The sequence below is a fragment of the Anopheles arabiensis genome, chromosome 3 (assembly GCF_016920715.1).
Source record: "Anopheles arabiensis isolate DONGOLA chromosome 3, AaraD3, whole genome shotgun sequence".
NCBI lineage: Eukaryota > Metazoa > Arthropoda > Insecta > Diptera > Culicidae > Anopheles > Anopheles arabiensis.
Genome location: NC_053518.1, coordinates 62,226,022 through 62,247,457, shown reverse-complemented (window position 1 = coordinate 62,247,457; position 21,436 = coordinate 62,226,022). Strand labels below are relative to the sequence as shown.

General features: G+C 44.6%; 4 protein-coding genes and 1 long non-coding RNA gene across 5 annotated transcripts; 3 read left to right on the top strand and 2 right to left on the bottom strand.

The window, feature by feature from the left end:
• Positions 1–1,556: 1,556 nt before the first annotated feature.
• On the bottom strand, positions 1,557–2,483 carry LOC120901115 (casein kinase I-like). Its single transcript, XM_040308822.1, has one exon. It carries the CDS (start codon positions 2,481–2,483, stop codon positions 1,557–1,559), a length of 927 nt encoding a protein of 308 aa, XP_040164756.1.
• Positions 2,484–3,180: 697 nt separating this feature from the next.
• On the top strand, positions 3,181–6,217 carry LOC120901112 (uncharacterized protein K02A2.6-like). The gene is given in 3 exon segments (XM_040308821.1): positions 3,181–5,021; positions 5,024–6,030; positions 6,080–6,217. Coding segments are annotated over 3 exon segments (2,949 nt in total). The 5' UTR covers positions 3,181–3,217.
• A 1,513-nt stretch (positions 6,218–7,730) lies between these two features.
• LOC120904318 lies at positions 7,731–8,625 on the top strand. Its single transcript, XR_005739739.1, has 3 exons — positions 7,731–8,056; positions 8,113–8,437; positions 8,519–8,625. It is a non-coding gene; the product is annotated as an uncharacterized LOC120904318 (long non-coding RNA).
• A 3,582-nt stretch (positions 8,626–12,207) lies between these two features.
• LOC120901111 (casein kinase I-like) lies at positions 12,208–12,837 on the bottom strand. Its single transcript, XM_040308820.1, has one exon. The coding sequence runs from the start codon at positions 12,835–12,837 to the stop codon at positions 12,208–12,210; it is 630 nt and encodes a 209-aa protein (XP_040164754.1).
• Positions 12,838–14,448: 1,611 nt separating this feature from the next.
• LOC120903786 lies at positions 14,449–17,072 on the top strand. The gene is made up of 2 exons (XM_040313400.1): positions 14,449–15,148; positions 16,245–17,072. Exons 1-2 carry the CDS (start codon positions 14,453–14,455, stop codon positions 16,251–16,253), a joined length of 705 nt encoding a protein of 234 aa, XP_040169334.1. The 5' UTR covers positions 14,449–14,452; the 3' UTR covers positions 16,254–17,072.
• Positions 17,073–21,436: the final 4,364 nt, after the last annotated feature.

The following is a 21,436-nucleotide window of genomic DNA, read 5'->3' as shown; positions in this document are numbered from 1 at the left end:
TGCCTGTTTGGCACTTTCAATGAAGGCTTCTGTAATCCAATCTGTGTGTGATGATATGTGAGAAAGAAAGCTGCCCGCTTTTGCAGAACAGTGATGGAGTAGGACTGGACTATAAAGGCCCCGATAGAATGCCTCAGAGCAGTACGGTAAAGAGGAGCCAGAGACTTTCGAAGACACTATTTCTATTCGATAAAATATTTTTGGAACAACCCAAGCTTTAAGGTTGTTTGGTGTGAAATATTTTACATTTCCCTGATATTTCGTTTTAGTTGTCCATTTTTGTAGGCCATTGATTCCGGACTGAAGTTCTTTCCTCTACATTCGGTTGCAGATGTGGACATCGCTACTAAACCGGGGTAAGAATGCTTCAGACAAATGGCGAGTAGCAGCAAATGAATTATCTCGATTATCTAAGCGTCGACGGAGAAACGTTCTCTTCCGCTACACGCATTCAAATCTCGATGTAAATTGAAGTGTTCGATGGCTTTTTCCATCACGAATCACATGTGAAACCGAATCACAAAAATTCGGTTCATTTTCCGGAGGCCGTTTTCAAATGACAGCCCGTGGCGCGTTCTGCAGAAGGACTTTGACTCCGATTTTGAGTAACGAGTGTTGATCGTACCTACGCAAATGGTCGTACCAAATTTGGTCTACTAGCCGCGCCCTATCCAACGAGGGATAACAATGGATCCGGGAAGGGGGAAAAAAACATTCCCACACCTGTGTGTAAAACGGTGAAAATTTCACACAAAATCACGTTTTTTGACTGGAAGAGTCGAGCTGAGTGGTTCCTAGGAGGACACGCTTGTGAGACAAAAGTTGCACAACTTGTACCGACGCGTCTGTCGCTGCCTGATATAGCTTTGTATTAGCATCCGTTCGAAAGCAATTTGACCTTTTTCCTTCCTGCAGTATGGAACAGGGAGGGCGGGAGGAGGGGCAATACCCCACCGTCGGATAGTACTTGGCGAGAGCTTTCCTTCGATGCCCCGCACGCACGCCCTTATATAAGCTCGCGTTCGAAAGCTATGCTCATGTAAAGGTGGCCTATCAAAATTTGTGTTCGTGGATCGGCGTCGGCAGTGGAAAACATCCCCACAATGTACGTTTGAAGTTGATGCTATCCGGCGAGAAAGAGTTGAAAATTGCAATCATTGCAAACTCGAAAATTAACTCGTTTTATATAGGCATTTGTACATTTCAATTTATTCCAATGCTACACGTGTATTTTTACATGGCCTCAATCTTACACTAAAGTACAATAAATACATATTTATTTCCCTTCAACCCCATAGCATCAAATGTACGTGTAGCTCCGTTGAGCAAACGCTTGGTGACCGTCCTCTTTGGTTAGGCCGCTGGTGAGTCTGACAACACCAGAGGCCAACATCCAGTGGCGCCACGAGGAGGCAGAGGATCGGATTTGGCCACCGTCCCAGCATCGGGCTGTTCCTTCACGGCGCCTTATACTGGGGTGACTTACACGTCACTTTACGAAAGCTGGAACGAAGAGAGAGAGAGAGAAAGAGAGAGAAAAGAAATTAGGTGCTGGTTTAGCAGCCAAACCGGTTCCAATCGAAATGCAAATCGTGCTGCATGGAATGTTGGCGCAGCAGATTCCGGAACATCCGCTTCAGCTCGGTATAGTCCGGCGCGTCGCAGAATTCCATCTGCAACGCGTACTCGGTCAACCGCTGAAACTCAGCCGGCAGTCCTCTACACAGCTCGCTAGGCGTAATGCGCAACTTCAGAAGCAGTGCCTCGTCCGGATCAAATCGCTCCTCGGTACCATACCACGGTAGGCCACCGCGGAGCAAAAACACCAGCATGTAGGCGAGTGACAAAATGTCATCTCGCCTGCTCGGTGTATACTCCAGATGAGCGAACACTGGTGCAAACTCGATCGTTCCGGCGAACGGGAAAAACGCATCCTGCGCTATGTGTTCCCCCGTGCGTGGGTGCCGATACGGCTCGGCAAGACCGAAGTCGATCAAGTGCAGCGTCTTGCGGGTCGTTCCGCGACCCAGCAGGACATTGTCCGGCTTCAGGTCGCGGTGAACGTACCCCAGCTCGTGGAATGTTTCCAGCCTGTCGAGCAGTTGCAGCGCTAGCTGCGAAACCGTCTTCAGACCGAAGCGTCCTCCGCACAAGTTCAGTAAGTCCTGCAGTGATGGCCCCAGGCGCTCCAAAACCAGCACGTCGCGTTTGCGATACGTACCGGCGTCGATGAGTCTGGGCCATCCACGAGCCTTCGGCAGCCGCGCATAGATCCGGCGCTCCGTGGCGAGCAGAAGCCGGTCCACCTCTTTGCTGGCCATTTTCATCACCACCGGCTGCTTGGAGCGGGCATGGCTGCCCACCAACACCGTGCCGCAGCCACCAGCATCGAATTCGCCTTCAATCCGATAGGTGGAGAGATTCACCACCATCAAGGACTCCGGCGAACTAGAATTGGGCGCACGTCCTTCTCTAATCGACATGTTCGATTCTCTTTGGCCACCTGCGAAATGTAACTAGAAGCAACAGCAGAATCAATTTTTCGCAAAAACACTCGAAAAAACCGTTAAAAGTGAGAGCGAGCGAAAACACGTCACCTTGCGTTTACTCGTAGTGAGGATATAACCTGATGCATAAGTGTGGTTTACATATATAGCCTTTGGTTGGGTGATGTTCACATGTGTACTACGATCGAAACAGCAACTTGACAGATTACGCATTTTCGGCTGGTAACCATCTAGTTACCTGTGGTGTGTGGGTTTTGGAAAACGCATCCAAGTGTTGTTACATTTCCAGGTCCGATTTTGGTTCATTTCGTCGTACCGGTGCCCTGGCCTGGCGTGGCCTGTGCGAGTTCTGTGCAGATCCTGTGTCGCGTCCTGTGTGCTTCTTTTATTGGGTTTTTCTTTTCTACGGTTTTTTTTTGTACGGGTAAAAGTGATAAGGTTTTCTGGGACAGTGGCGCTCAGCATCGTTCCCTTCATCCTGTAACTGTTGGATCCCAGTTACCACAGGGATAATGGAACACATAGCAACACTTAGAAAGCATAGCAACCATGCGGTATAAAAGAGCCGATAGCTCATCACCGCTTTACTCTGAAGTTGATTTTCAAATACAAAACTTTAACTTGAACCTGTGTGTAATAGTCCGAGTAGTTCGGACATATCAATTCTGGCGACGAGGATTTTGAAATTTTGAAGCACAACGAAAGAAGCGATGGCAGAACTACAGCAAGCAATCCTTTTGATGACGGAACTCCTGCAGAAGCTGGCACAGCCGAACAATACGGAGCAAACTCTCGAATCCTTGGCAACCAACATCAGTGAATTTTCGTTCGACCCGGAAAATGGAATCACTTTCGAAAAGTGGTACAGCCGGTATACGGATCTTTTCGAATCGGATGCCAAGAATTTAGACGATTCCGCCAAGGTACGCCTGCTGTTGAGGAAGTTGGACACACCATCCCACGTCAGGTACGTCAACTTCATCTTGCCGAAGCTTCCCAAAGACGTCGATTTTGCTGGCACCGTCAAGATACTATCGCAAATGTTCGGCACACACACCTCCATTTTTAACAAGCGGTACCAGTGCCTCCAGCTAGTAAAATCTGAAGCAGAGGACATCATTAGCTACGCAGGGAAGGTGAATCGTTCATGCGAAGATTTCGACTTCAAAAATATGAACATCGATCAGTTCAAGTGCTTGGTGTTTGTGAGTGGCCTTAAGGGTCATGCCTACGCCGACACGCGACCAAGGCTTCTTTCCCGGATTGAATGTGAAACAGCAGAAGCTCCCGTGAATCTTCAGACCTTGATTAACGAATATCAACGACTCGTTAATCTCAAGGAGGACACATCGATGATTGAGCGCCAGTCAAGCTCGAAACAAGCGGTTCACGTTGTCCAGGAGAAGGGAAGTTTTCATCATCCACACACTTCAAAACCGGAAGGTAAGCTGCCTCGCACCCCTTGTTGGCAATGCGGACAAATGCATTTTGTCCGGAACTGTCCGTTTTCGGAGCACCAGTGCAAACAGTGCAACCGAATTGGCCACAAGGAAGGCTATTGCGGCTGTTATTCCAAACGGCAGACAGTTCCAGGCGGAGGGGAAAAGAAAACATCGAATCAGTCACCATCGAATCAGCCATCAAATCAGCAAACGAATCAGCCAGCAAATAGACAAAACAACCCTCGGAAAGTCAATGCTAGAGGAGTATACATCGTGAACCACATCGCTAACCATTCCAGCAACCGAAAGTACGTGCCTACTTTGATCAACGGCGTGGCTACCAGGCTCCAACTGGACACAGCAAGCGATATCACGGTGATATCAAAGCAAACCTGGAACAACTTGGGTAACCCTTCAATCATCAAACCGACGATCCAAGCAATCAACGCGTCGGGCAAACCACTTCATCTGATGGGTGAGTTCCAGTGCGACGTCAGCATCAACGGAAAAACTGCTAGAGGCAGATGTTTCGTCACGACGACTGCCAACCTCAACCTTCTCGGCATCGACTGGATTGACCTGTTCAAGCTGTGGTCAGTTCCTCTCGACTCTGTTTGCAATCAAGTAACGACGAAGTCGATCGATCAGCAGATTAGTGAATTTCGAGCAAAGCATGCAAATGTTTTCAATGATTCACTGGGACACTGCAGGAAATTGAAGGTAAAGCTTTTTCTCAAACCAAATGCTAAACCTATTTTCTGTCCAAAGCGCCCAGTTCCTTTCAACACCATTCCATTGGTCGATGCTGAACTCACACGGTTACAATCATTGGGCATCCTCGAACCTGTCGATTTCTCCGAATGGGCTGCTCCCATCGTGGCAGTGCGCAAACCTAACGGTCGAGTGCGCATATGTGCAGACTACTCGACGGGGCTAAACGAGGCGTTGGAACCAAATCACTATCCGCTTCCGACGCCAGAGGAAATTTTCGCCCAACTCAACGGCAGCACCGTTTTCAGCATCGTCGATCTTTCTGATGCGTATCTGCAGCTTGAGGTGGATGACGACTCAAGAAGCTGCTCACAATCAACACGCATCGAGGATTGTTCCGGTTCAATCGCCTGGCTCCCGGAGTGAAATCTGCGCCGGGCGTATTCCAACGTGTGGTGGATGGAATGATAGCAGACATACCTGGTGTCCGCTCTTTCATCGATGATGTCATCGTGTTTGGAAAGGACATCAGCTCACACGCAACGTCACTCAACCTACTCTTCCAGCGGCTCAAAGAGTATGGTTTTCACGTGAAGGCTGAGAAGTGTCATTTCTTTCAATCACAACTCGGCTATTTGGGGCACATTGTGGACAAACAAGGCATTCGTCCAGACCCCGAGAAAGTGAAGGCTATCGCTGCACTCCCACCGCCAACTAACGTTCCCGAGCTTCGATCATACCTGGGTGCGGTCAACTTCTACGGTAGGTTCGTGCGCAACATTCACGAATTGCGGCATCCAATGGACCAGCTGTTGAAGAAGGACGTGAAATGGCAGTGGACATCGGCATGCCAACAGGCTTTCGACCAGTTCAAAAGGACGCTTCAATCAAACCTGCTGCTAATGCATTACGACCCTAAGCTTCCAATCATCGTGGCTGCGGATGCATCAAGCACAGGCATCGGGGCAGTCATCTTTCACCAGTTCCCTGATGGCAGAATGAAGGCAGTACAACACGCTTCGAGGACGCTCGCACCTGCGGAGCGTAATTATGGACAACCAGAGAAGGAAGCGCTTGCGTTGGTCTATGCAGTGACCAAATTCCACAAGTATTTGTTGGGACGCCATTTCACACTGCTGACTGACCACAAGCCACTACTTTCCATCTTCGGTTCTAAGAAGGGGATTCCCCTACACACTGCGAACCGACTACAACGGTGGGCTCTCACGATGCTGAATTACGACTTCGAGATTCAGCATGTATCCACCAACGAATTCGGATGTGCAGATCTGTTGTCCCGACTGATCGACCAGCCCATCCAACCCGAAGAAGAATATGTTATCGCTGCGCTGAGCCTTGAGGAAGATTTGGTAAGCATTCTTGCTGACACAACAGAAAAGGTTCCTGTTTCATTCGCAGCATTGTAAAAGGCTACAACAACCGACGCCACACTCCAATCTGTTGCTCAACACATACGCGAAGGATGGCCCAGCTGCTCCAAGAACCTTTCCGCTGCAGTTCAACCGTATTTTCTACGACGGGAATCGCTCAGCATGATTGACGGATGTGTCATGTTCGGCAACAGAGTCATCGTTCCGGCCCAGTTTCGACGAAGGATCCTGCAACAATTTCATCGAGGCCATCCGGGAATTGTTCGGATGAAGGCAATTGCACGAAGCTTTGTGTACTGGCCTGGCATCGATAACGAAATTGAGAATTTCGTAAAACGCTGCAATCCGTGTTCGACTGCTGGCAAGACTTCCACCAAGACCACGTTGGAATCTTGGCCAGTACCTACCAAACCATGGTCGAGGATCCATATCGACTACGCAGGTCCGGTAGATGGAGTTTACTTCCTGATCATAGCGGATCCCTACTCCAAGTGGCCTGAGGTATACATGACCAAAACAACAACAGCGAAAGCCACGATCAAATTGCTGAAGCAATCATTCGCAACATTCGGAGTTCCGGAAGTAATCGTTTCGGACAACGGCACCCAGTTTTCAAGCCACGAATTCCTGACGTTCTGCACTAGTGAAGGTATTCGACACATTCGAATTGCTCCATACCATCCACAATCTAACGGTCTTGCTGAAAGATTTGTGGACACGTTGAAAAAGAAGCCTTCGAAAAATTCGTTCGGGGGGAGAGACGCTCGAAGAAGCTTTAGTCACTTTCTTACAAGTGTACCGCTCCACTCCTTCCAGTGATCTGGGTGGAAAATCCCCGGCTGAATTGATGTTCAACAGACCTCTTCGTACTGTTTCCGCATTGCTACGGCCAACCACAAGTGAAGATGGTCACACAGTGCGAAGAGATAGAACATTGCAGAACGATGCGTTCAACCGCAAGCACGGGGCTGTCAAGAGAAGTTTTAAGCACGGAGAATCGGTTTACGTAAAGGTTCATCAAGCAAATTCTTGGCAATGGAAACCTGGCACCATAATTGAAAAGATCGGTTCTGTCAACTACAACATTTTCCTTGAGGATCAACAACGACTGATAAGATCGCATGCCAACCAGCTCAAGTCGCGCTTCACCGAAACCAGCCAACATACCGATCAGTCTACTCCACTATCTATCTTTTTCGACAATTTCGGCCTACAATTTCCTGTTGAAGTACCATCAACCGAAATTTATGTAAATGTTGATTCACAGGATGAAGAAGCAGTAGCCGTCAGCCAGAGCAACTCCTTCTTAACAGAAGATATTTCAGAAGATGAACACGAAAACAGCGACGGTTCAATGGTCGAACCAGTGGACAACGAACAAACTCCTGTACCAGTAGAACTAAGCGAACAGGCAACATCCACAATGGACAGACCGCGACGAACAATCCAACTTCCTGCTCGTTTCAAGCCCTATTGGATGTTCAAACCTTAAGGGGGGAAATGTTGGATCCCAGTTACCACAGGGATAATGGAACACATAGCAACACTTAGAAAGCATAGCAACCATGCGGTATAAAAGGAGCCGATAGCTCATCACCGCTTTACTCTGAAGTTGATTTTCAAATACAAAACTTTAACTTGAACCTGTGTGTAATAGTCCGAGTAGTTCGGACATATCAGTAAAAACCGGTAGGCATTTGTTTACATCGTTTAAATAATGTTTTGTTGTAATTTCAGTCCGTGGAGATGAAAAGCCAGACCAACAGCCAGCAGCTGTATCACACCCGCCACCGTGCGTCTCCATGAGAATGCGTCAAAGTGGTGGACGCTTTTATCTCCGAAACAGGATCAACATCAAAGCATCAACCGGCGGCAGAATTTAAAAAAGAACTTACATATTACCCAGGCTGGATGGACGCAAGCCTTTAAAGTATGAATGCAAAAGTATTGAAAACCTCGCCCGGATTGGAACTTTAGAGAACTAAAAAAAAAAAACATGAAATTGGTTTGTGAACATTAACATTTAATCGCGTAGCGAAAACGTTTACTTTTTTTTTGCAGGGAGAGTCTTCCAAACACGCGGATGTGTGCCTTTGATGGAAACGGTTTATTGCGCGGATTCTAATTACACCTCGTAAAATGGTACCCGTTTTTCGGTCGCGATGTCGAGATGCCGCCGAGATATGAAGCGTGCGAATTTGCGAATTGCGATGGCGAGAAATCACCCGATCGCGCACGAATCGCGCAGCTCATTCGCCTCCTCGAACACGAACCAATGTCCCAATGTCCAGCGTCATCTATCGGCGAGATTTAGTACTATTCAGAACCGCTGCATCTTTTACTGTCAACCGAAGCTCTACGCAAGGTGGATGCAATCCGAGATCAGGTGAGGACAGATAGAGACGAAGACTAAGAAATCATTAATTTATTTGCTATTTTGTCACCTTTATTCCGCATCATCTACGAGACACACATGGACACACGAGGACAATTGCAGTAAGTATTGCCTGATTTTGTATCTCTGATGTTTGTTCAATAAAATGAATAAATACAAAAATGCACTTGCCTATAAGCAAGAAAGAAAATGTTTTCTGTTTGCTATACTTTTTGAAACCAACGGTGTGTAGCGGGTTTAAAATGACACCAAAGTCCCCCCAACTATGGCGACCCACCCAAGGTGGATTTTAAAAATATCAGGTGGTGGACTCTAGTGCATTTTGACAATTCGTCACTTGACGTAAGGTCCCCAGGATTCAAACTTTGTTTACATTAATTAAATTTGTTCATATAATTTATCTACCCCATTTTTTCGAAAAAAAAAATTCTTTAAAAATATATGTTGGACTTGGTGAGTATTTCTTATTTAACATTGAAACATACATTAAAGTGTGTTATTTTGTGTTATTCTGTGAATTTATTCTAGAATTCTTTGTGTTTTCGACATTTTTGATGATAAAAATTAAGAAATCATTATTTTTTTTTCAATTTTTACATTAATTCCTCATTATCTACGAGCCGCATGGAGAATTTACTTGACATTAGAACTCATGCATGATTTTAAATTTCGTGCATAAACAAATCATCAAATCTTTTGTATATATTTATTACGTTTTTTCGATAAAATCAATCGACACACTAAAATGCACATAATAACAAATCGAAATCTGTTATATTTGCTAAGCTTTGTGTGCGGAAACCAATGGTCAACGGTTCTAAAATGACGTAAAGTCCCTCAACTATGGCGACCCCCCAAAGGCCCCCCTAATCCACCACCTGATATTTTTAATCCTTGGCTACAACGGGACAAGTTCAACAACAACTGTCATCGTTTTTTCCCGATTCACTTTACACTTTCCGTGATCACATGCGCTTTCCGTGCTCAGATGCGCTTTCCGTGCGCGGCCGTGTAGCGGTGGAGTGTTTGCGCGATGGGTGTTGTGGATCGTACGTACTGCTGCTCCCGCTGGAATTGTCGTAAGGATGGCTGCTACCGGTGGCATTCGGCCGTCATAGCAGCTGCTCATAGACACCGCTGTGCTGCTGCAGGATGCCCTGGTCCTGGTACGTCGACGCTGCCTTTCCCGCTGCTTGTGTGTTTGGTGGTGCATACTATCTCACCACCCGGTATCGTCACTCGCCTGATGGTGTTTCCCTTTTGTGTCCCGTAAACAGCCCATCCCAACATCGTCCTCACCGCAATCGGTCACCCAGATTGAGGCTCCAGCGGTGGAAGTAGTAGGAGCACATTCTCCAAGCCGATTGGGATTTTCCAAGCCTGGTTCTCGGTGTACCATCCTCCTGATGTTCCGCTGGCCGATCCTGTACGTAATCATTCGAACTTGTCAGTGTGGGATAATGAATATTTTGTTGTGGCAAACTTAGCTGTTGAAACCGTCGCCGTGAACGACCGCTCTCCCCCGCGTGCAGCAATCTCCAGGCTCCAGGCAAACGTGAAGCTGAAACGTCGCCTTGCGTTTCACGTTGGCCGTCCACTGCAACTCAAGTGGGGGCCCGGCTGGCCCTTCAATCTGATACTCGCTGCTAGGGTAACTTCAGCGTCAATGATGATCCTTCATCCAGAAATTGCGTGCGTGTCTCGCACTCGCTTGTTCAACGCTTGCACAACCCGGGCCACAGGACACAGGAGAATCTCGATCGACAAGGCTTTGTTACGTGGTTTGCGGCACAGCTTCATCTGCGTTACAATCTCAATACGTTCCATGGGAGACATGCGCTTCGCATCATTCTCTTAGCGTATGATCCGTGTTCGATCCAACGAAGGTAGGGAGTTTCAATTTGCGATGGCGAGAAACCCGATCGCGCACGAATCGCGCAGCTCATTCGCCTCCTCGAACACGAACCATCTGAATTTAGCATCATCTATCGGTCCTGTTTTGCATTTCCCAATCAACTCTGGGGCTGTTTTGGACCCACAACCTTTCTCCATTTCGTGATTGTTCTGCAGTTTGTGGCAACCGTTCTTCCTTCCGTCAGTTCCGTGAATGCCTGTTTGGCACTTTCAATGAAGGCTTCTGTAATCCAATCTGTGTGTGATGATATGTGAGAAAGAAAGCTGCCCGCTTTTGCAGAACAGTGATGGAGTAGGACTGGACTATAAAGGCCCCGATAGAATGCCTCAGAGCAGTACGGTAAAGAGGAGCCAGAGACTTTCGAAGACACTATTTCTATTCGATAAAATATTTTTGGAACAACCCAAGCTTTAAGGTTGTTTGGTGTGAAATATTTTACATTTCCCTGATATTTCATTTTAGTTGTCCATTTTTGTAGGCCATTGATTCCGGACTGAAGTTCTTTCCTCTACATTCGGTTGCAGATGTGGACATCGCTACTAAACCGGGGTAAGAATGCTTCAGACAAATGGCGAGTAGCAGCAAATGAATTATCTCGATTATCTAAGCGTCGACGGAGAAACGTTCTCTTCCGCTACACGCATTCAAATCTCGATGTAAATTGAAGTGTTCGATGGCTTTTTCCATCACGAATCACATGTGAAACCGAATCACAAAAATTCGGTTCATTTTCCGGAGGCCGTTTTCAAATGACAGCCCGTGGCGCGTTCTGCAGAAGGACTTTGACTCCGATTTTGAGTAACGAGTGTTGATCGTACCTACGCAAATGGTCGTACCAAATTTGGTCTACTAGCCGCGCCCTATCCAACGAGGGATAACAATGGATCCGGGAAGGGGGAAAAAACATTCCCACACCTGTGTGTAAAACGGTGAAAATTTCACACAAAATCACGTTTTTTGACTGGAAGAGTCGAGCTGAGTGGTTCCTAGGAGGACACGCTTGTGAGACAAAAGTTGCACAACTTGTACCGACGCGTCTGTCGCTGCCTGATATAGCTTTGTATTAGCATCCGTTCGAAAGCAATTTGACCTTTTTCCTTCCTGCAGTATGGAACAGGGAGGGCGGGAGGAGGGGCAATACCCCACCGTCGGATAGTACTTGGCGAGAGCTTTCCTTCGATGCCCCGCACGCACGCCCTTATATAAGCTCGCGTTCGAAAGCTATGCTCATGTAAAGGTGGCCTATCAAAATTTGTGTTCGTGGATCGGCGTCGGCAGTGGAAAACATCCCCACAATGTACGTTTGAAGTTGATGCTATCCGGCGAGAAAGAGTTGAAAATTGCAATCATTGCAAACTCGAAAATTAACTCGTTTTATATAGGCATTTGTACATTTCAATTTATTCCAATGCTACACGTGTATTTTTACATGGCCTCAATCTTACACTAAAGTACAATAAATACATATTTATTTCCCTTCAACCCCCATAGCATCAAATGTACGTGTAGCTCCGTTGAGCAAACGCTTGGTGTCCCACTGACCGTCCTCTTTGGTTAGGCCGCTGGTGAGTCTGACAACACCAGAGGCCAACATCCAGTGGCGCCACGAGGAGGCAGAGGATCGGATTTGGCCACCGTCCCAGCATCGGGCTGTTCCTTCACGGCGCCTTATACGGCGTACTCGGTCAACCGCTGAAACTCAGCCGGCAGTCCTCTACACAGCTCGCTAGGCGTAATGCGCAACTTCAGAAGCAGTGCCTCGTCCGGATCAAATCGCTCCTCGGTACCATACCACGGTAGGCCACCACGGAGCAAAAACACCAGCATGTAGGCGAGTGACAAAATGTCATCTCGCCTGCTCGGTATACTCCAGATGAGCGAACACTGGTGCAAACTCGATCGTTCCGGCGCACGGGAAAAACGCATCCTGCGCTATGTGTTCCCCCGTGCGTGGGTGCCGATACGGCTCGGCAAGACCGAAGTCGATCAAGTGCAGCGTCTTGCGGGTCGTTCCGCGACCCAGCAGGACATTGTCCGGCTTCAGGTCGCGGTGAACGTACCCCAGCTCGTGGAATGTTTCCAGCCTGTCGAGCAGTTGCAGCGCTAGCTGCGAAACCGTCTTCAGACCGAAGCGTCCTCCGCACAAGTTCAGTAAGTCCTGCAGTGATGGCCCCAGGCGCTCCAAAACCAGCACGTCGCGTTTGCGATACGTACCGGCGTCGATGAGTCTGGGCCATCCACGGGCCTTCGGCAGCCGCGCATAGATCCGGCGCTCCGTGGCGAGCAGGAGCCGGTCCACCTCTTTGCTGGCCATTTTCATCACCACCGGCTGCTTGGAGCGGGCATGGCTGCCCACCAACACCGTGCCGCAGCCACCAGCATCGAATTCGCCTTCAATCCGATAGGTGGAGAGATTCACCACCATCAAGGACTCCGGCGAACTAGAATTGGGCGCACGTCCTTCTCTAATCGACATGTTCGATTCTCTTTGGCCACCTGCGAAATGTAACTAGAAGCAACAGCAGAATCAATTTTTCGCAAAAACACTCGAAAAAACCGTTAAAAGTGAGAGCGAGCGAAAACACGTCACCTTGCTATTGTATTTTTGATGCAGTACAAATGTTACACGCGTTTTCTTTATTCAGTTCCTTGTATGCATGACATTTCATTCGCTCCCTTCCTGTTTCGAGCAGTGCTGCTCGTTCGAGCAGTCGCAGAGCTGCCAACATGCCATAGCTGTCAATGTTGTATATAACAGCTCTTCCCCCGGAAATAAAGCACCTACTTCCGCTCTGCTACAGATCCAATCGTTGAGGAGGTTTGATGGTTCTTGTTGATCGACGAAGTCCAGAATCCGCTGTCAAGCCTGACGAACCGGAAGTCCCCTCAAAGGTGGCACACTCAGTAGATGTCGACGACTGGATCACCTTTGAACGCACAGGGACAGTTTGTATAGTTGGATGTGCAGAGTCAGAAACGTTGGTTGTTGAAGACTGTGTGTCCGTTAACGGGGTCTGGGTCGAGGGTAAGTCAGAGGTCACAGTCAAGTCTTCAGTGTGGCTATTGGGCTCTTCTGCGCGCAATAAAATTGAATCCTCGGTAGATATGGGAAGATTATCGCCCACACTACGCAGTTGATCAATGTGCCGTTTCCAAATTCGACCGTCTCCAAGTTGTACTAAATAATGTAATTTACCCAACCGTTCTTTTATAGTGCCGAAGCTCCACTTGTTGTTATGTAGGTATTCTCGAGCAGCAACTTTTGAGCCAACTGTCAACTCTCGAATTTTATTCTGAATTTCACTCCTCTCAGGGTCATCCGATGGAATCATAAGATCCAATCTTGAACGGATCTGTCGACCAAACACCATCATTGAAGGAGAGAAACCAGTGGCAGGATGAATCATTTTGCGATAGTTTAAAAGGATATTGCATATTTCACTATGGACTTGAGAACGATCGCAATTTAAAGATTTTAATTTGGACTTCATTGTTTGTACGAACCGTTCAGCTTGTCCATTAGTGGCCGGATGGTATGGAGCAATAAGCTTATGTACTATTCCATTTAGTTTTAAAAATTTTGTAAAATCAGCTGAAGTGAATTGGGGCCCATTGTCACTAACAAACACAGATGGGATTCCAAAAGTACTGAAAAACTCCCTGCACACTCGTATTGTTGTATCAGTAGTTGTGTTGTTTACTACATAAACCTGTCATATACGTCTGACAGCTGTCCATCGACAGAAACTGCTAGTTGGGTAGCAAACAGCTGTCAGTGAGAATAAACGGCACTCTGTGTCTGAACTACGAACGAAACACATGTGTCTTCCTTCCACGAGTTATAACAATTGGCGACGAGTGACAAATTCTGAGAACCCTGGAACGCTAGCGCTACGCAGTTAAAGAAAAGCTGAAACAATCGGGTATAAGTGGAGACAGTGTCATGATCGAAGAGAAACCAACAAGCAGTGGTACAAAGCAGAACATCGCACAGAGTGAACAACGCACCACAATGGCAAAATTCGATATGGAACCTTTTAACAAAGGGCTCATGCAATGGGCCCGCTGGGTGAAAACGCTTCGAAGGAGCAATGTCGGTATTTGAGGTTAAATCGAATAATAAAAAAGCCATGCTTCTGCATTACATGGGTGTTGATTCATACAATTTATTGTGTGATCATATTTCTCCGGAAGAACCAGAAGACAAAACATACGAACAAATAGTGAAGTGTTTGGATGAGCTGTTCGACCCGAAACCCCTCGAAATGGTGGAACTATGGAAGTTTCGTCAACGACTTCAGACTGAAGGCGAAACTGTAACGGAGTTCATCACGGCTTTGCAAAAAGTGGCGGCTAATTGTGATTTCGGGCAATATTTGACAAAGGCGCTCAGGAACCAGCTAGTTTTTGGTGTACGGAATCCAAGAATACGCAACCGGCTGATTGAAGAAAGAAATCTAACACTGGAAAAAGCTAAGCAAATTGCTTTAGCCATGGAAGCCGCCGGAGATGGCGCTGAAGTGCTGAATAGCAGAAGTGCTGAAGTGCTGAATAGCAGAGGTGCTGAAGTGAAAGAAGTAAACATCGTGAGCAACACAACGAAGAAAAACGTCGAGTGTTATAGATGTGGAGAATCACATTTTGCATATGTATGCAAGCACAAAAGAACCGTCTGCAAAAAGTGCGGGAAAATTGGACATTTGCAGCGCGTCTGTCGCACGAACAATAGAAGCAAAAGTGTGAGGTTAATTGACGAACAACATCAAGACAGCGAGGAGAACGAAGAGGTAAACTCAATTTTGATCAACAATTTATACCAAAATGCAAACCATACCGCAAAAATATACATAACACTAAAAGTCAATAATACTAAAATTCAATTTGAAGTAGATTCAGGATCCCCGTTTTCTATTATCAGTATGAACGACAAACAAAGATGGTTTAAAGATATCCCTATTAGAGAATCAGATATAAAATTACAAAGCTATTGTGGAGGATCTATAAAGTTATTTGGTACAATTAGTGTTATAGTGGAAAATGCTAAAACAAAATTAACACTATTTGTGGTAGAGTCTAAAAGAGGACCTATTGTAGGAAGAACATGGATGCGAGATTTGAAATTTGATTGGAACGAATTATTAAGTAAGGGGAACTCGTACGTAAATCAAATTGTCACCCATTCTAATACTAATCAAGAAGTGATAAAAAAATTAAAAGAAGAATTCGAGGTAGTCTTTCGTAAGTCATTAGGAGAGATTTCAAATATTCAAGCATCTCTTATCCTAAAAGAAAATGCGTTGCCAATATTTCTAAAAAATCGTACTATACCATTTGCATTAAAAGAAAGTGTCGAGAAAGAAATTAACGATTTAGTAAATCAAGGAATTTTAATAAAAGTCAATCGCAGTGAATGGGCTACACCAATAGTACCCGTAAAAAAATCAGGAAACCGTGTACGATTGTGTGGAGATTATAAATTAACGGTGAACAAAAACTTGGTAATAGACGAGTTTCCTTTGCCCACAATAGAGGAGCTTTTTGCTAACATGGCTGGGGGAGAAAAATTCTCGAAAATAGATTTAGCGCAGGCATATTTACAGATGACAGTTAAACCTGAACATCAGGAATTTTTAACACTGAACACTCACATGGGACTATTCAGACCAACACGGTTAATGTACGGGGTTGCTTCTGCCCCAGCCATATTCCAAAGAGAAATCACACAGATTCTCCAAGGAATTCCAGGCGTTTCTGTATTTTTAGATGATGTTAAAATAACAGCTCCTGATGACAAGACCCATGTGGAAAGACTGCGCACTGTTTTAAAACGATTTCAAGACCATAATATGAGAGTGAATGATAGCAAATGTAATTTCCTTGCAGATTGCATAGAATACTGTGGATACAGGATCGACAAGTACGGTATTCACAAAATGAAGGAGAAAATTACTGCCATTCAACTAATGCCAAAACCAAGAAACAAAGATGAGGTAAGAGCTTTTGTAGGCCTTGTGAATTATTACGCGAGATTTATCCCAAATTTAAGTGAAAAGATCTATCCCATAAATAATTTACTTAAAAACGAAATTCCTTTCGAATGGCATGAAGGTTGCCAGGACGCATTTGAATGGATCAAAAAGGAAATGCAATCTGAACGGATCTTGGTACACTACGATCCTAGCTTACCAATAGCTCTAGCAGTAGATGCTTCGCCCTACGGAGTTGGCGCCGTTTTAAGTCACATCTATCCAGATGGCAAAGAATATCCAATTCAATACGCATCTCAAACACTATCACCAACCCAACAAAGATATACTCAGGTGGATAAAGAAGCATATGCGATTATTTTCGGAGTTAAAAAGTTTTACCGATATCTTTATGGAAGAAAATTTATCTTAATAACCGATAACAAGCCAGTTTCTCAAATTCTATCACCACAGAAAGGTTTGCCAACGCTATCAGCAACTCGCATGCAACATTACGCTGTATTTCTAGAATCATTCAATTTTGAGATTAGATATCGACCATCAAAAGAACACGGAAATGCTGACGGAATGTCACGATTGCCAATCCGAGACATTCAGCTGGAGGATACAGAAGAACCCGATGAAATTGAACTAAATCAAATAGAAAATCTTCCCGTATCAGTAGAAGAACTTAGTAAAGAGACTAGCAAAGACATAAATGTTCAATTACTAATAGACGGATTAAATTCAGGAGAACAGTATCCATTAACGATCGTTTTGGAATCGACCAGACACAATTTTCTCTTCAAAAGGGATGTCTTATGAGAGGCGCTAGGGTCTACGTTCCACCTCAATTACGAAATCGAGTCTTAGACGAACTTCATGAAGGCCATTTCGGCATATCACGCATGAAATCTCTTGCTAGATCTTATTGTTGGTGGAAAAATATGGATAACGACATAGAAAGATTATCAAAAACTGTGTTTCTTGTGCAAAAGTAAGAAAAGATCCTCCTAAAGTACCAACTCATGTATGGAAGCGTCCACAATCAGTTTTTGAAAGAGTACATGCGGATTACGCTGGGCCATTTATGGGTATATATTTTCTTATTCTAGTAGATGCGTACAGCAAATGGCCTGAAGTAAAAATAACACCGGATATGAATACAGACACTACTATAGACAAAATGCGAGAAATTTTTGCCACTTTTGGCTTGCCATCAATTTTAGTGACCGATAGAGGTACACAATTCATGTCAGAAAAATTCCAAACATTCTTAAAATCTAACGGAATAACCCATAAAACAGGAGCTCCTTACCATCCCGCAACAAATGGTCAGGCAGAAAGATATGTACAAACAATTAAAGATAAAATTAAAACTATGCAATGCCATAAATCTGAAATTCCAAAAAGTTACAAAACATACTGCTAGCGTACAGGAAAACAACTCATCCAAGCACAGGGGAAAGTCCCTCGCGGTTAATGTTAAACAGACAGATACGGTCTCGGCTTGATGTTATGGTACCAAAAATCGAAAAGAAATCCAATCCCGAAGTAGTACACAAAATGACAAGATCATTTGCAGTAAACGAAAGAGTAGCAGCAAGAGATTTCCTTTCCCAGACCGAAAAGTGGAAATTTGGAACGATTACAAAGAAGCTAGGAAAACTGCATTACGAAATACGATTAGACGATGGAAGGATGTGGAAAAGGCACATAAACCAAATGAGATCTGGTCCTGAAGAAATATCAATCCACCATAGTAGTAACCAAAACATAGAACCTTGGATAGATGAATCAGTTTATCTGCCAGATAGGATGGAAGAGTTTCAACTCCCTCATGATTCAGAAACGGAGATGGTTAGATCTGATAATATCAATGAAGATTTAGCTTGTGGAGAAGAATCTCAAACTCAAGTTAGGAGATCAACAAGAACTCGACAACCACCAATTCGATACCGTGATTAGGGATTATTACTTTAATTTAGAATATAAATATGAATTGTCTTTCACACTTTAGCAAGTAATCACTTTATATTGTTAGGAGGAGAGAGTTGTCATATACGTCTGACAGCTGTCCATCGACAGAAACTGCTAGTTGGGTAGCAAACAGCTGTCAGTGAGAATAAACGGCACTCTGTGTCTGAACTACGAACGAAACACATGTGTCTTCCTTCCACGAGTTATAACAAAACCGAAGGCCACTTAGAATAGGCATCGATTAAAATCAAATAGTAATATCCCATAAACGGTCCTGCGTAATCTGCGTGAACTCTTTGAAATGGTTCATTTGGAGTATTCCAACAGTGGAATGATGTTTTAGGAGGATTAGCTTTCGACACTTGGCAGGATTGACAATCCTTAACCACATTTTCGATGTCTTTATCAATGCCCTCCCACCAACAATAGCTCCTGGCTAGAGACTTAATTCTGCAAATCCCGAAATGTGTCGAGTGAAGTTCTTTTAAAACATTTTTACGTAGATCAGGAGGTACATAAACACGAGTACCGCGGAGTAAGCAATCCTTCTGTAAACTAAATTCATTCTGATCTATGCCAAATCGGAATTTAGCATCAATGCTCTTTCCCATTCTTAAGGCTCGAAGCAATTCACGGACAGTATCGTCTGCAATTGTAGCTGAACTTAACTCATCAACAGTGAGGGGTAATGTTTCGATGGCATTGACTTCAATAAAATCAGGTTCTTCTATTTCATTCATGGGATCAGTCGTGCATGTCGGTAATCGAGACATGGCGTCGGCATTGCAGTGTTCTGATGAACGACGATGTCGCACGATGTAATCATAACCTTGAAGAAATGCTGCATAATGCTGCATACGTATAGTTGACATAGTAGGAAGTCCCTTAGTTTCCGAGAATATTTGACTGATCGGTTTGTTATCGGTTATTAAAATAAATCTACGACCATAAAGGTATTGATGAAATTTTCGAATACCAAAAATGATCGAGTACGCTTCTTTATCGATTTGCGAATACTTTTGTTGTGTTCTATTGAGAGTTTGGGACGCGTATTGAATTGGCCGTTCCGTACCATCTGGGTATTGATGACTAAGGACCGCTCCCACTCGGCGAAGCGTCCGTTGCTAAAGTCACTGGTAGTGAAGGATCATAATGAACGAGAAATCGATCAGATTGCATTTCTTTTTTAACGGCTTTAAATGAACTTTCGCATTCCTTTGTCCATTGGAATGGAACATCTTCTTTTAATAAGTTATTAAGTGGGTATAAAGTCGTGCTAAGATTTGGAAAGAATCTTCCATAATAGTTTATCAAACCTACGTATGATCGTACTTGATCCCTGTTCTTAGGAATGGGCATATTCTGAATAGCGTCTATTTTATTACGAACTTTGTGAATGCCATCTTTATCAACCATATAGCCGCAATACTCGATTTGCTTGGCGAAAAAATCGCATTTATCCCTATTCACTCGCAAATTGTACTTGTCCAACCTTTGCAATACCGATTCCAACCTCTGTAAGTGGGTTTCACTATCTGGCCCAGTAACACGGATATCATCTATAAAAACTGTCACTCCTTCTATTCCTTGTAACACCTCCTCCATCAGACGCTGGAAAATAGCTGGGGCAGACGCAACACCATACATGAGCCTTGATGGCTGGAACAATCCTCTATGTGTACTAAGGGTGAGAAATTTTCTATCCTCTGGTCGTACTTCAAGTTGTAAGTATGCTTGGGATAGATCTATTTTAGAGAATGTCTTACCCCCAGCGACAGTCACAAAAAGTTCCTCAATTGTAGGGAGAGGGTGCTCATCCACCATTAAATTTGGGTTTAAGGTGATTTTATAGTCTCCGCATAACCGTACCTTACCACCAGCTTTTTTTACCACAACGACAGGAGTCGCCCACTCAGAATGGTCGTCTCCCATACACCATCATTTACAAATTGATTAATTTCTTTATCAACTGCATCACGAAGCGCAAACGGCACCTGTCTTGCTTTAATATACACAGGTTTTGTATGTTCCCGTACTGTTAGTGAAGCTTGAATTCCTTTTACTTTTCCAATTTCCTTACTGAATACTGATGGATATTTCTGAAGTAAGGCATTTAATGCACTGTACTTGCATTCATCATCCCTATCGCAGTATGAAACAGTGTGTGTGCCAGATTTGAAAATGCGATTAAAATCTAAATTTAATGCACGTAACCAATCACGTCCCAGCAAGGGGTGTTTGTTGGACTTCGTTACATACAGTGGCAATACGAGATTTCTTCCCTCTACCACTACTGTGACCAATAATTTTCCCAACACATTTATGTCATTGTCCGAATAGCTTACTAGTCTTAAGTCCGTTTGCAAAATTTCTATGTCTTTGAGATGTTTTTGTTTGTCTTTTATGTTTATCAATGATACCGGCGATCCAGTGTCGACCTCGAATGTTAGTACACCTTGATTGACCCTCAGATTCAACAAAAACTTACCAGCATGATTCTGGACCGTGCTCACATGAAGAACATCCTTTGGGTCGTTTTCCTCCAAATAATGTGTGTTCTCCTGACGCCTGTTGTTGTGGCGAGACAAACACACTTTTTGTAGATGTCCTCTTTTCCCACAAGCGCTGCAAACCGTTTGCTTGTGCTGGCATCTATTAGCCATGTGATTTGTATCGCCGCATCTGTAGCACTTTCGCTGTTGACCGTTGTTTGTCGATGATATTTTCTTTGTATTGGCCGTAACTTGTTGCACTTCACTTCACTTTTACTGTCAACCGAAGCTCTACGCAAGGTGGATGCAATCCGAGATCAGGTGAGGACAAAGACGAAGACGAAGACTAAGAAATCATTAATTTATTTGCTATTTTCACCTTTATTCCGCATCATCTACGAGACACACATGGACACACGAGGACAATTGCAGTAAGTATTGCCTGATTTTGTATCTCTGATGTTTGTTCAATAAAATGAATAAATACAAAAATGCACTTGCCTATAAGCAAGAAAGAAAAATTTTTCTGTTTGCTATACTTTTTGAAACCAACGGTGTGTAGCGGGTTTAAAATGACACCAAAGTCCCCCCAACTATGGTGACCCACCCAAGGTGGATTTTAAAAATATCAGGTGGT

Bases quoted from the DNA above. Each gene is read 5' to 3' on its own strand.
- LOC120901115 (XM_040308822.1), bottom strand. From the start codon at position 2,483: ATGTCGATTAGAGAAGGACGTGCGCCCAATTCTAGTTCGCCGGAGTCC.
- LOC120901111 (XM_040308820.1), bottom strand. From the start codon at position 12,837: ATGTCGATTAGAGAAGGACGTGCGCCCAATTCTAGTTCGCCGGAGTCC.
- LOC120903786 (XM_040313400.1), top strand. From the start codon at position 14,453: ATGTCGGTATTTGAGGTTAAATCGAATAATAAAAAAGCCATGCTTCTG.